The sequence below is a fragment of the Anser cygnoides genome, chromosome 11, assembly GCF_040182565.1.
Source record: "Anser cygnoides isolate HZ-2024a breed goose chromosome 11, Taihu_goose_T2T_genome, whole genome shotgun sequence".
NCBI classification, from domain to species: domain Eukaryota; kingdom Metazoa; phylum Chordata; class Aves; order Anseriformes; family Anatidae; genus Anser; species Anser cygnoides.
Genome location: NC_089883.1, coordinates 12,505,999 through 12,521,171, shown reverse-complemented (window position 1 = coordinate 12,521,171; position 15,173 = coordinate 12,505,999). Strand labels below are relative to the sequence as shown.

At 47.2% G+C, this 15,173-nt stretch overlaps 1 protein-coding gene across 6 annotated transcripts in view; it reads left to right on the top strand.

Moving 5' to 3' along the window:
* The window catches only part of HCN4 (hyperpolarization activated cyclic nucleotide gated potassium channel 4), a 151,232-nt gene extending 136,111 nt beyond the window's left edge, over positions 1-15,121 (top strand). For 3 of the 6 annotated variants that reach the window (XM_067003710.1, XM_067003711.1, XM_067003712.1), the window contains one exon: positions 10,292-15,120. In XM_067003710.1, the coding sequence (XP_066859811.1) occupies positions 10,292-11,880 (1,589 nt within the window). In that variant the 3' untranslated portion in view covers positions 11,881-15,120. Of the gene's footprint in view, positions 1-10,291 lie in introns of all 6 variants that reach the window. The other 3 variants (XM_067003709.1, XM_048081409.2, XR_010834150.1) reach the window with 2 other exon arrangements.
* Positions 15,122-15,173: the final 52 nt, after the last annotated feature.

Genomic DNA, 15,173 nt, shown 5'->3' with positions numbered 1-15,173 from the left:
ACATACATTTGGAATGCCAGTTGCATATATTTTGATCCAGGGATCCCAGTTAACCCTGGATTAAAAATGCCTTGCATTTCCTCCAGGCATTGCAGATGCTAAAAAACAAAGCTAAGGCAACAAAATACCCATCTAAATATTATTACGTAACATTATTACAGTACAAGAGTGTCTGTATAAGATATTGTAGTGGAAGAAGTTTTAAAAGCTTTGTCATACAAGCCACAAAAATAGCTGTTCTCAAACTTTTTCTCTGGGCACCCCATTTGTCAGCTCGTGATCATGCTTCTGCAACTGAAATCCCGTTGGGTTTGCAACCCCTCGTGTCTGGGTCGTGACTAATGCTCTGGGATCCGCTGCCTCAGAGGTAGGACTGGCCTGGGTTAGGCTGGGCAAGCTGTGAATGAGAAGGTCTGGGACCTGTGCCAAGCTCTGCCACTGATTCCCCATTTGTCCTTGTCATGCCTTTGCTCTCTGCCTCCGTTCCTCTTCTCTTCCATGGGGAAAACAATACCAGCAAAGGTGGAGCTCGGTCTCTGAACACACCTTAGCTGCTTACTCCCTTGGGGCAGGTGCCATCAAAATCACATGAAACTGACTGAAATGTGTAGAAATAAAACAATATGTACTCAGCATAAAATGTCCACACTGAGGTCCCAGATTTGTTTACCGTACGCCGGTGAGTAATCCTTAAAGAGCTGCACACGTGAGATGAGCAAGCAGATTTGGTCATAAAGCTCTATATGCCTCTTATTGAGGCTGCTGATACAGGCACAGGTGATGTTAGGATACAAGTTCCTGTGACCTAGGATTTATACAGTGCTACAGTGTGTGCGCTCTGGGAGAAAGCTTTGTTTCCAAACCGCATTGAAGACTTTAAGTAGGTGGAAACTTATTATCCACGTACTGAGCTGCTGAGATACCGGTGCCTGACAAGAGGAAACATGGGCTCTTCCGTGTTGCGTCTTCTCGGGTCACCCACAAACATAACTGTTTGTGAGGAATCAGAGTTCAAATACCACTGTTCGTAGGTCTCTGACCTGAAATCCTCTCCCATCATTTCTGACAGTACAGCGTGCAGATCTGAATCTGACTTACAGTCAGCAGAGAGAAAAAAGCATTTCTGGAGTGTGATTTGTCTTCCCTGAGATAGCTATCTAAAATGGCCGAGGTAGAAATGCGATCTAGCTCAGATATCGGTGTCTTCACGGTAGGAGCTCAGACTTCAGCAGGAATTCAATTTGTGAATTACTTTTTATTTGGAAGTAAAGTCCCAGGCTTGGAGTATTTTAGCCTAAGGAAAGCTATCAGCAACTCATCAGCCATGGGTGAGTGCACATGACTTCATCTTAATTAAGGTGAGCTGCCAACCCTGTCTGGATATGGAAGTGCCGTTTCTCATGTAACTCTGGAAGGAAAATAAAGCCTAAGACACCCCAGTAGAAGGGGCAGTGGGGGCAGTGGTGAGATCTCAGGTTACCTGCCTTTGACTTTGTAAATAACCTTGAGCACCTCAGTTTATCCCAACCTCACAGGTTGCAAGTTCTCTGGGAAGAGTTTGGTCTTCTAGGCAGATGTCACTAGTACCACGGACACTTAGTTGGAGAGCTGGGAGACATTCAGCAGAAGCAAGAGAGTTGGGGAGTGGTAGGAGATGCAATATATTTGTGCCCCATCTTCATGGGTCCCCTGAGCTACCAAATTCCTTTTGCATTTAGAGAGCCATGCTTGTAGCTATTTGCTATCAGTATCAAAATAAAACACCCGTTCAGGTAATTCTTCACCATTCCAACACCTTTTTAAAGTTTTTGACTCTCTCTTTAATTACATGAAGTAGGATCTGCTTGCCGACCACACCTGTAAACTCAGGGGACTTTTCCTGCTTTGAGGACAGTCTGGTAGCTCTCTGCACCCTGACCACACTGCTGACAGAAAGCAGTGCCAGAATGTCACCAGCCCAGAGTCTTCCAGAATCTGTCCCTGTCACAGCTGTCAGCTCCAGCAGGGCACTGAGAATTGAATGCAGAAGCCTTGGCTCCAGGTATAAGCACTCTTGCCACTTGAAGAGAAGAGAAGGCTCTTTGGCTTCAGTCTCCAGCAATAATAAGTAGCAGCCACTGTGCTTCAGAATTGCACAATTCTTACACCCATTCATGGCTATTCACAAACAATTTGCTCTACAGAGCCCTATAGGTTTGATTTTTTTTCCTGTATGATGGGCATAAATGTGACAAGTGAGAGGGAAGAGCATCATCAGCTTAATTTATTTCACGTTTTGTTTAACAATCATGAGATTCATCAGATAACATCATTTTCTGTGTATCGTTTGACCTACAGCAGTTTGGCACAGTTGGAGGTTGCGTTCTCTCCCTTAAAAGCGATGCCACATACCTCAAGTAGGTGTATGGGAGAGGAGAAGCAATCAGTGGTAGGCTTGAGCTGTACGAGGAGAGCAGACCTCTACTTGGAAAGACAGGGGATTGTCTGTTGTAAAATTTTAAACTCACTATTGTTTGTTAAGATGGTCATAAGACAACAGATTCAGCTAACCAACCCAGTGCAATGGGCTCTATGCTGATAAAATTTATTTCCCTTCCCATATGGCGCTTGGCTTTCCTGCAATAAACCCCTTTGTACAGTTTTATCTCCAGAGAGGCTTGTGGAGGACAGAGCAGGGGAAGAAGGGAATATTGTACATTAAATGTATTTCAAATGATGCGGCTTTGACAAGAAAGAAATAGTCTGCATTATGCAGGTGGGTGCTGCCTTATATGTTGCACGGCATAAGAGCACACATATGGCAAGTTCTGCAGAGCAGTTCATCAAGAACTGCACATCCAGTTTGTAATGTGTTTACATAGCCTTGCTCTCAGGAAGGTTAATGTGAATTAGTTTGTAGAGCAGATTTGTTAAGTGCACGGAACTCCTGTGCGGATGCTCTGAGGCAGAGTTCAAGCTGCTGGGATCCAGCTGGCTTTGCTTCCGGGAGCTCCTTCAGTTCTGAGCTGACCCCTTTGCAAGGCAGGCAGTACCTTGCAGCTGATGAAGTGTGGGGTGACCTACATTGGAGAGGAAGGCTGGCTCTAACAGCAGAAGAGCACATACGTCGGGGGCTGAGAATTATTTTGAAATCTCTGTTCCAGCTGATTTCTGTGTGTGTGCAGACCCTAAGACAGCGACAGGAGCTGGTGCTGCAACACCCCCCAGCCAGCACAGTCCCAGTGCAGGATCCCCCCAGGGCACAGAAGCAGCTGTGGCAAGGGAGGGCAAAGACCACCTCCGTACCTGCACCGTGCTGTGAGCTCTCTGCAGCAACCAGTGAGCCGAGCAGGGTGTTCAGTACCCAGTCGTATGAATAATAAGAAGAGAAGACCTGAAAGAAGTAACCATGTGGTGCAGGGGGCAGTGACTTTGACAGCAGGCCAGAGCATAAGCCAGCCTAATAAAGTGAGATTATTTCAAATGCATGCAAATTCAGAAAGCAATTCAGTGACCTGAATTCTTAAACTGCAGCCAGCTGACTTAGACAGAATTGAAAAGAGAAATGAACAGAAAGTCACAGCTAATTTCCCCTGTGTCTGTGCGGAATTTCAACAACAGAAAGCTAATTTTGATTATTTGATAGAAGAATTATTGTTGAGTGCTGGCTCTTTTTATGAAATCACATGAGCCTTTCTCCCCGTTCTTTTGTGTGCTATCTACAGTTGAGGAAAATCTGACTTTGCAATTCTTTATTAAGGGAGCAACATCTATTAGCTTAGTTTCCATAATTTCACAAACCCCACTCCACTTCAAAGCACCGGCAGCTTTGTTATAAACATCTCCTAGGCTCCAAATATCTTCTTTTCTCCCCTGTATTTGGTCCACTGTTGCAGTGAGGAAAACATGGAGTTTTTAGAGCACACAGCACTCCACTGATGTTATTTATTTTTGTCTGACCATGGGAAAAAACATATTGTGCTAGGAGCTGTACAAAGACAACAAAAAGGTGATTTGTGCCATGGAGACCCTTCAGTCTAAGTCCTTTAATTTCACTCCTGTAGCACCTCCCCTCCGCTGGTTGTCACACACCGCGTGCTCTGCAGAAGCCCTCGTGAGTGGAGTCTTGCCCCGTGACACAAACAGGGCAGATTCTCTCTCCTCGGTAGAAAGAAGGGGCCTGGAGCTACCTCAGAGTAAGCAATGGTGGGGAGCTGGTGCTTGTGCTGGTTGCAGATGGCTCCTGTCCCAGCTCCATGGCACCCAGGGGAGCTCTGGGACTTGTCTCCAAGAGAGAGGTGGACGAGTAGGAGTTTGGGGAGTCAGGAACATGGGGTGATAGAGGTGGGTAGCATGTCATTGGCTGTAGGATGAAGAGAAAGTGGGGGCTGTAGGTCTTGCTAAGGAAAGAAGGAGGGTCAGGAGTCAAGAAATCAGGAGACGTGGGACTGGAAATGGTGAGTTGGGTCTGGCCATGGAAGAGGGTATTGGGAGACAGGACAGGCACTCTTTAAGAGACCACTTGGCCCCTGCTTCCAAGCCTTGCTTTGGTTCCTGCACTGGACTAGGCTGTCCCTGTGTGCGTCTGTAGGTCAGAGGTCTGCTGAGGTTGTAGAGTGGCCTTCCACGAGCTCACATTAGTACGGGTTGGGACTTTGGGTGAGCAGGACCTGAGCTTCTAAACTGTCCACAGGTGTATTAAGCAGATTCAATGCTCTGAGGGAGAATCTACCTAGGGAGATGTAACTGCCTGCTCCAGAGGAAGTGCTAAAGCAGCATATGGCAGGGAAAGGTGAAAAGCGATGCTTTTCCCATAGAAAAGCAGATGAGAGCTCTAGAGACAAATGTGTGGCAGTGCTCATCCATCAGACCTTCACCTCAGAGGACCTGGGTGCAGATCTGAGCAGGGCTTTGCCGGGTGAACTGGAAAGACATGATCCAACCAGAAAAGGGGAAAAAATAGTACCCTCTGGAAAGGCAGCCCTGGGAATCATCTGTTAGCAAGGGCCCCACGTGAAGTTGCATAACCTTACTTTACGTTTATCCCTCACTGTAGCCACACACACTCCAACGTATTTCCTCCTGCACCTCTCCCCTGAGCTCTGCCAGAGCAGTTGCTGAATTGGAATTAACTCCCTGTTATCTACAAACCAACATTTTTGGAGAGTTGAATTTGGTAATCTGAGGCCAGCCACCTAGAGAAGCTGGGTGACCTAAAAGCGTCCCTAATCCTGGCAGCACGGGCAGCTTTCCTGAGGAGAGGTCCCTGCTGCTCCAGAGACATCCTTTCACCCCATGGCCCAGACCCAGCACTGCTTGCCAGGGCTTCCCGGTTCCGGAGCTGGCAGCACAAGGATGTCAGTGCCCTTCAAGTTGGTGGAGTGTGGGATGCTCAATGTCAGAAAGCTTTAAACTCTGATTAACTGCGAGTACTAACTCCTGGCAAGCCCTCAGTCCTCAGCCTCTGCTCACAAGCAGACCACGTCCGTTCAGGAGCCCCTTCCTGAGCTGTTTGCAGGGTGCCCATCAGGGCCTTGCTGTCCTTCTTCATACACACATGCAGGCCAGTCCCAGAGCTGGGCTTACAGAGAGCAGACTTGCAGACTTGGCTCCTGGTTCCTTGTGCCCTGGTCCCTGTTTTCCCACGAGGGATGTTCCCACCAGCAGAAGCTGAACACACCAGGTCTCGGGTTGGCCTCGGGCAGGGTCACCATGTGTATGTGTAGGCTTCTCCAGTGCCAGGACTCCGAGGCAAACATCCTTTACATTTTGATGTATCCAAAGCAAAAGTTCTGCTGAATTTCCAGTTCAAAGAATATGTCAACAAAATGCTATAAATTAGAATTACAGCTTTCTTTAGAATCTAGTTAAATTTATGTAGTATTTTGGGGTTTAGGAGAAATGCATGGACAGGTTGTTTAGTACCTTAGATTCTGCTCAGCACTTTCTATGGGGTAAACAGCCCAGAAGAAGAAAATCCTGTAACAGCCAGCCTCCGTAATCACCCCATGGTTAGGGTGAAGGGGAAGCTGGAGTCCCCTTTCCTCTCTCCTAATGAAGCCTCTCCCTGGCTTAGCAAGAACACAGGGCTCTATTGCAGTTCACTGAGTATAGCTGTGAGTTGCAGGACATAGTTTTAATTAAGGTTACACAGAGCCAAACTAATCAGCCTTTCAGTCTTCAGATTGCTGTCTTGTTTGCTCTCCTTTTGAGGCAGGTGCAGTGACAATAAATCCAGACAAGGAAAAACGAATTTGAAACTGAAGCAACTTCATAAATAAGATTGAAGGGGGACAGAAATAATCTCAGAACCACCAGCCCAAGCAAACTGACTCCTACTGCCTCATTCTGCTCTTGGCTTCTGTTTCATGCAGGACTTCAGTCAGACCTGCCAGGAAAATGTTTTTGTGCCAGCAGGGCACTGCTGTGTGCCTGTTGTAATCTGGTGCTGGCTGGAAGGAGGGTTTTTCTCCAGAAGCAACTAATCAGACTTGTATCAGGGTGTGGAAGCATCATGTGAGTGATGCAATTAATTAGAACGGTGGAAACAATTAATTTTTCAGTCTGCTAACCAGTTACAAGTTTGAAAAACGATTTAAAAAACTCTTCTCCCCTTCAGTAATTGAAAGAACATTTTCAGTATTTTTTTAATGATCTGGAGCTGAAATCTGAGACTTTCTCAGAAAAAAAGAAAAGGAAAAATTTGATCTAATGAAACAGTTAATAAATTCAAGTTGAGTTCAGAAAAACAGTAAAATGTAATGTAATTCCAAAGGAAAACTGAAATGTCCTGTTTAAAAATAACAAAAATAGTCATTCCAAGGCTTTTACTGGAATTATTTTATCAACGTGACACAAATTTAAGGAGCTCTGATCAAACCATTTTGCAGTAAATCATATGTGCGTTTGGAAAATGTTAGTGTATTCTCCATTTAGTGATCTGCCAAGGAAACCAGTCTGCTGTTGAAGTCGTTCTGTGTTGTCAGGAGCTCCGGTTATGAAAACATCAGTCCCCTCAATTCATCCGTGCAGCCCTGATTAACATCGCAATGGGTTCTCGTTGGAATTGAGGGCAGCACTGGAAATGGCAGGCTATTCAAGCACAGACAAGCAAATCAGAAGCCAAAGACAGGTGACATGGAATTAAAAGAGCGAGATGAGGTGCGGTGATGGAAGCGCAGAGCAGTTGCTGGTATCAGAAAGCTGCACTAGCAACATCTGCTGTTTCTCCTCCTTCTACCCAAGCTGTCCCTCCTCAGCCCGGTTCTGCTACAATCTGTTATCAAGAAAGCAAATGCAGTAGGGCAGTTTTTTGCCTGTCTGGCTTGAACTCAGCATGCCGTCTCCCATCCACATCCTGACCTTGCAGTTGTGCAAGACTCCCCATGCTGGGATTTGTACCTTCAACTCCAGAAAGAAAATGATTACAAACCTGCAGACTGAATTGCTTTTTATCTCAAGTGCGTTGGCCAGATTTTCTCTTACCTGTCAATTTATTTAGATTGGTTGCTCTTTTTCTCCAGGCTTGAAGCAGTTAGCATTTCTGTTTCTGTTTAAGCAGCTCTTTGTGATCTAATTTGTTTGTGAGCAGGTGTGTGCTTCTAGAAGATGCTGCCTGGAAAGTACTGTGTGTGTACAGTGTGACCCTCTGCTCCTTCACTGCCAAAATGCTCTGAATTTTAAAGGTGACATTCGTGCTCCTCTGGCGTGTCCGGCTACATGAACGGCAGGTAGAGGCAGGCTCTGTTTAGGGGATATCTGGTGCTGTCCATGTCAGCTTGTTATACAGTGAAATGGGCGTAGTATAGGTATTGTACACAAGCATTTCAGTGCAGACGAGCTCTCCAGCCCCTGTAATGGCATTAGCAGCTCTGAACACTGGCTGCTTTCATGTCTGTGTCCTTCCAGAGCTGGTCTCTCTCTAAGATCCATTCCTGTCCATCTGCCTTTCTTTTTTTTTTTGGAGGGAGTAATCATCAGCAGGTTAACCACAAAACCATTAAGCATCCCATAGTACTACCCACAACAGACACGTCCTTAAAACCCTGTCAGCATTTTGGTTTGGTTTTATGGTGCAGTTCAGCCCACTGGAGGGGTTGACCAGGGGCTGTAGATTTCAAGCTTTACCTGCTTTGAACAATTGCATAGCACTATTGCATAGCACTCAGTTGTTAGAGCACACACCTCCTCCTTTATAAGGAGAGAAACGCTTGATTTTGAAAAGTACAGTGAAGGAAAAACTACAATTACTGTTAGATTGCTCCTTATCCTTTTTTTTTTTTTTTTTTCTGAGCTTGTCTAAAATCACAGTATCTCGTTGGGCATTCTGGAACCAAAGGGAATGTTTCTTATCAGCTTCCTTCGTCTGTGAAGTCCCCTATAAATCAGTATCAAGTCACCTCTTGTCCGAGAGAAGCTGAATACATAGTACGCACCCACAGATGTTTTTCAAGCCTGATTTGTGGATATTTTCTGCACCTTCTCCAGCTTTGCAGCTAGACACTAGAACTAAAACATTGTACGTCTTCCTAACATTTTATGTGGTAGTGACTAGAATCTCTCTTATGCTTTATAATTTCCTCCTCATTTCTGCAACAATTGCTTCCCCTCTTTCTCATGGTAGCTTTAGAACTCAGCTAGTTATCTTCAAAATTCCCTCATTTCAGAGGGAAAGCAGTGATTTCGTGACAGAGTAGAGACAAACTTAATGGACAAGCCTTTGTTAGCAGCAAACTTGTTAATTGACAGGAGCAGCGCTGCCAGCTTTTAATTCTTAAAACATGACATGATTGGGAATTAAAGTACTGAAAAGAGGCCCCTCCAGTTCCCCAGTATCTGGCAAGATGCTGTGTGCTTGCCCTGGTCCTGTACAGGAACTTGAAGCGATCAGAACCAGTAGAAATGACATTTGAATTAGAGCAGGGGTTTGCTAGTGGGTTTGCTAGTGTGCCTGAGGAAGCGTTTGGTTCAGGGAGGAAGGTTAATTCAGCTTTTGGTCTGATCCAAACCAGCCGGCACCTCGTCTAGAGGTGACCCTTCTGCACCCCTGAGCTTCAGCCACAAAATGAGCTGTGTGCAGGCACGCAACCAGGGTGCACACAGCTTGCTAGGTTGAACCCTTCATATCCGAATGATTGCAATAAATAAAAGCGAAAAGGAAGCCTATAGGCAGGTGCTGTCATCAATTCAAACTGGCATATGCTGTCAGGATAGAGGACCCTTGAAAAGGCAAGAAGAGAGGATCTAATCCACACCAGTTTTGTAAGAAAACCATTCAAGCCAGCATATACCAACGCCTTACAAATCAATGCTGGCACAGTTACCCATGCACAGACTGTTACGAGAACCCAGATGCAAAAGCCGTTACACAGAGTGCCTATCCACGTCAAAAATCCTGTCCTTTGAGAAAGCATTTGTGCTCTGGTGAAAGGGCATCACTGGCAGCATCTCATCCCCTTGCTTCAGTCCAGGAGAGAGCATCCCTTCAGTGCCAGGTGCACACTCAGGCCAGACAAACTCATTATGCCACATTTTCCAGCCCATTGAAAAGGCAAAGCGCTGAGCTAATATTTTGCTGCAGGCTAGAAAGTCCAGCTGGAACAGGAGGTTTGCTAGCCTGCAGTTTCCTTAAAGTTTGGGCTAGAAGGGCACAGCGAAATAATGGCAGCTGCAGCGTGTCTGAGGGCTCTTACGTGGGCCACCTGGACTTTTCCAGCACGTAAAGTCCTTCTGCCCATTTTTCATAGAGAAATTCCATTTCAACTAGAAACAAATGTTTGACTTCAGAATGAGCAAGATGCATGAGACACACGATGAAAAGACATGTCTGGAGAGTAACTGACGACTCAGGAGACTGCACTGAACTTGTGTTTCTGAGGTTTTCCTTTGCAAACACAAAAGTTATGGTCTTTGGTTTTCTGCTCTTTTTCTAAATGGAAACTTAGATTATGAGTTGCAAAGTGAGAATCTTCCAGAAATTTAGATTATGAGCTGCAAAATGAGACTCTTCCAGATTCATAAGCTTTGCTACCACTCTGTCACACTTCTCAAAATTGGCCCTACTGTCTTAAGACTATGTGTTCTGCCAGGCAGTTCTATGGGACCTTGATGTATGTTGATCATACCACAAAAGCTGAAGAGGCGATGTTTATCATCTTGTTGCTGGAGCACAAAGACTGTATGCAGAGCCCATAATGACAGAGGAGGGGAGACAGTGCCAACAACTCGAGGAAGGTCTGGCAGGAATCTTTGAGGAAGCCTCCCCTGCTTTGCCATATCAGAATGACCCTTTCTCTCTTCACTTTCCCTACAGGTAAGAAAAATTCCATTCTGCTGCATAAAGTCCAGCATGACCTCAATTCAGGTGTTTTCAACTACCAAGAGAATGAGATCATCCAGCAGATTGTGCAGCACGACAGAGAGATGGCACACTGTGCTCACAACGTCCAGGCTGCTGCCGCCGCCGCTGCCGCTGCTGCATCCACACCCACGCCCGTCATCTGGACTCCGCTGATCCAGGCACCCCTGCAGGCTGCAGCAGCCACCACTTCTGTTGCGATAGCTCTGACCCACCACCCGCGCCTCCCCACAGCCATCTTCCGTCCCCCCGTGTCCGTCCTGGGTTCCCTGGGGCAGCAGTCCAGCCAGACCCCAAGGCAGCTGAAAAGGCTTCAGTCTCTAATCCCATCGGCTGGGCCTTCTGCCGTCGGCTCCCCCTCCAGCACTCCGTCCCAGCTGCACACACCGGGAGCAGAAACCCCGTCATCCTCTTCCTACCACATCCAGCAGCTCGCAGGATACTCGGCTGCCGCCGGCTTAGGCCAGTTCCAGGTGGGATCCCCTCCCGGTGGCTCGAGCCAGACAGGTTTGAGTGGCGCGTCCTCTGTGGGACTGAGCCAGCTCCAACGAGCACCATCTGGATCACCTTTAGGGACAGCTCAGCCCACCCAGCAGCAGCAGCAACAACAGCAGCAGCAGCAGCAGCAGCAGCAGCCACCCCTTTCCAGCAGTGGATTTGGGCACTTCCAGCAAGCCACAACTAGCTCTCCGTCAGCATCACTCACCCAGCTCGCATCAAATTCACCCCCTGGCCTTCTCAACCAGTTCCAGCCCACCACGAGACCACTGCAGGGAGGACAGTTACAGCAGCTCTCAGGCAGTGGGACTTTGGGGGGAATTAATCACTTCCAGCCCCCTCCTTCTTCCAACTCGCCATCCGCCAGCCTAAGCCAGCTGGCACAGGCCTCTGGTGGGCCGTCCTCAGGCCTGTGCCAAACACATCCAAGTGCATTAGGATCTGTAACTGGAACGATAGCCCAGCTCCACCAGGAACGATCGCCTTTTGCCTCCATGTCTCCTCTCCAACAGTCCGGCGTCGCCTCTCCCTGTTATACCCCTTCTGGCCTTAGTCCTCCTACTCAGAGCCCAGTGGCAACAAGAACTTTCCAGTGTGGCCCTTCTGGGGCCTCAGGCTCTCACGGCTCTCTGCTCCTGCCTCAGACCGCCAGCCCACCTCCGCAGATCCTGCCGTCCAAAAGCACGCCGCCTGTGCCGCCCGGACGCCTGAACCAGGACATCAAGTTGATTTCTGCTTCCCAGCCATCTTTGCCCCAAGAGCTGGCTCAGACACTGAGCCAAAGTTCTCATTCCTCTAGAGAATCTGTTTCCAGCTTCTCTCCTTTTCCTGGTGGAGGGACTGGACTTCTCGGGAAGCCTTGTAGCTCAATTCCTGGGCGCGTGACTTTACCACGTCAGATGTCCTCAGGTTCTTTACCACATCCGCTGGTGTTTGGTGCCAGCACTGCGGGCACTGCTTCCCTGACTGCTGGTGGGCGGAAAGAATCCATAGTGCTCACGGGGGATCTGGAGCCTGTCAGATCCAAACTGCCCTCCAATTTGTGAGGACTCCTTCTGAGAGCTGGTTATGTCAGCCGTGCAATTCAGTTCCCGATTAGACTTTCATGAATTGGTTTTTTCTTTCTTTTTTTTTTTTATTTTCCCTCTTTCCTCCATTTCTTTCGTTTAGGTTTAACTGTGATTAGAAACAAACAAAAAAAAAACACACGAAAAACAACAAAAAAAAGAAGATAACCAGGTATTCTTAGAGCTATAGATTTTTGGTCACTTGATTTTATAGAATATTTTAATACATGGAACAAAAGGATATGAGCAAATTTAATCCAACGAGGTAACACACAGATGAGGCGTGTGCCTGAGCTGGAACATGTGAATGATCAGCCATAGAAGCCACCAAAAGAGGTTTTCCTGTTGAGGCAAAGATCTGAGGTTGACGTGGGCCATAGAAGGGAGCATCAGGTCAGGCCCGTAGCTGGTGTTTTTGGAACAGCTCTGCTTGGCCTCAGCTTAGCACCGCTTTGCACCAGCCTGGTGCACTTGAACCTGGCTCGTGGCACCGAGACATGGAGGGACTGAGATAGCTCGCCGCATACATTGGGAAGTTTCACTGCCTCCCAGGTTTTCTCCTGTGATCAGCAGGGCACAGAGGAAGCAAGAAGAGGGCAAGTTTCACTAACGCAGTCCCCTCTGGGGATTTCAGAAGGGCTGAGTTGTTTTTCTGGACTCCATCTGAAGAAGAGGAGGGTGACCAGGAGACGGACGGGCCTGACTGCAGCTGCTTGTCTCGTTCCAGCAATGCTCTGAGGGAGAAGTCCCGTTGCTGCCAGCCCCTCTGGCTGCAGCAGAAGAATCACAGAATCACAGAATGGCTGAGGTTGGAAGGAACCTCTGAAGATCACCTAGTCCAACCCCCCTGCCGAGTAGGATCACCTAGAGCACCTTGCGCAGGATGGCAGCCTCAGCGTCCCCGCAGTGTGCAAAGCATGCATGCTGCCGTCCAGGCTGGGGCATGCAGAGGAAGGGAGGGATGAAGAAAGGCAGCACGTTAATCTTCCCTCTCAGTCTCGGTGTCTCAGTGTCCATGGGCTGACTGCTTTGAAGAGAACTGAGTAGGGTAAGATTGCAAGGGGGGGTGCAGTCACCCCAGCCCTCCTCCTCCTTAGCCCAGGGGAGTCTGAGCTCGGAGGCACTGAGGGCAACACTGGTGCCCAGCCAAGAATCCTCCAGATTTGCAACTATGTTCATACCATTAAAACAGATTAAACCAGAAATTTGGCCAGCCGTGGTCCATGCTTCTCCTCTGATGGGGGAATCGAAATCGTTTGCTTGATTTCACCAGCAATAACAGCCTGCACCTGATTGATTGGCTTTGGTCTCGCCCTGCAGTTGCAGCATCACTGGACACATCTGGGGCCTGGCAGGCACCTTGAGCTGGAAAGTTTGGGCTCCCCTGATTTAAGGCACAGTGGCATGAAGACAGAATGGGGCCTTTTGGTGCACACAGCACTGAGAAGCTACAGCCTTTACCTCTAGAGCAAATGTCTCCTTTTCTTTTGATTCTTTCTTTCTCTTTGGTTTTTCTGTAGGCCAAGAGGTGTCTCCAGCCACCTCACTGTAAAGAGTCAGGTGCTCAACTTTTCTAACACTTGTTAGAAACACTTGTCTGGCTTCCCTCTGTTTCTAGCTATCTTGGGGTCCCTCCAGCCCACAGAGGGAAAGCAGAACTTCATGCAGCAGTGCCAAAAAACTTAATATTATCACAGTAACGATACAGGTCCATACAACCCCCTCTCTTACCTCCTTCCCCCCAAACCACTGGCTGACAGTTCATTTTTATACCGAATTGTTTGCAAAACTCTTGACATGTGCCTGTATCTTGAATGTTGCTGCAAGCATTACTGGGCACTCTTGCTTCAATGTGCTTTGGTGGCTCAGAATTCAGATGTAATCAGCTTCGGTCTTCCTTAAAGGGTCAGGGGAGCTCTAGGAATGTTTTTTTGTACTAGCTACATACAACTATGTATGTGTGAGTGTGTGTGGAGGGAGGGGTGTGTGTGTGTGTGTGTGTGTATAGATTTTTATATATATATCTATATATACACACATGCTTTTATATATATATAGTATACAGTTATACACATATGTAGTCTATTTATGCACATGTGTAAGCACGCACACACACACACACACACACACACATTTATATATATATGTATCTCCTAGTTTTAAAATACATGTCAGTTTTGACCCTCCTGTAGGACTGATTGGCAGGTGATAATTGTAACGCATAGATCCTGCTTTTCCAAAACATGTACAGGTTCATCTTGAAACAGAACCAGTTGACGGAATTGAAGCAGAGTCACAGACCCTCTCATAAGTTCAAAGGTACGAGTTCCTAGAGGAAGACTCATGATATCCTTTCAAGTATTATATTTGTTTTAACAATCTTTTTTCCCCGTATGCTAGAGGGCCCCCTAGAGCGAACATCTCAAGAGGTTGGGAGTTAAGCTGTTTGGGTCTGGGGAATTCGATACAAGCGGGTGGGAAAGGTCTTCAGCCCAGCAATGCCAAGCCCTCGTGGATGACTGTCCTGTGACTGCTGCATTGGTACTTGAATCTCAACAACCCCTGTGGACACTCAGACAAATGGAGGTGCACAGAAACACCCTGAGGGCTGTCTCTGGTAGACGTGCGTTCCTTCCACCAGGCCGGTGAACGTGCTGCGTTCGGTTGGGTTCCTTTGCTTTGATTTTCATGGGGGTGCTGTTTGATTTTCCAGTTCTTAGCGGTGCAGTAGCCAATATTAAGTTACTCCGACTGGACCCCAGTCAACACTAGGCTTGTCTCAGTAGGTGGAACTATATTAATTATTATTGTTATTTTTTGTTTTATTTTGGGGAGAAGGGAGGGAAGAGTTCTAGGGGTGGGGTTTGCAATATAAAACACACAATAAAAAACCTTAGTAAATAAAAAAGTAAAAACCCAGCCCTCTGACTTGCTGTCTGCTTTGAGTGTTGAAATTTAGGCACTGTGGGAGGAGGTTTCAAGAAAAAAACAACTCGTGTGGCATTTCTGCCCTCTCTGCCCTACTGGAGAGGGACGATGAAAGGTTTTATCTCGCTTCCTATCTGTATTTTCCTCCTGTTTTCACAACTTTGGTGGCATGTTTACCTGCTGCCACATCTCCACCTCACTCACGCCTGTAGGCAGTGTATGGTAAGCCACTGACAGTAAAATTTCTACACTTTTGCCTACACTTCAATTTTTAGCAGTGCAAAGGAGAAACCTGCCAGTTGTTTTGCTAAAAGTGTATGAGATTCCTTCACAGTACTGACAGA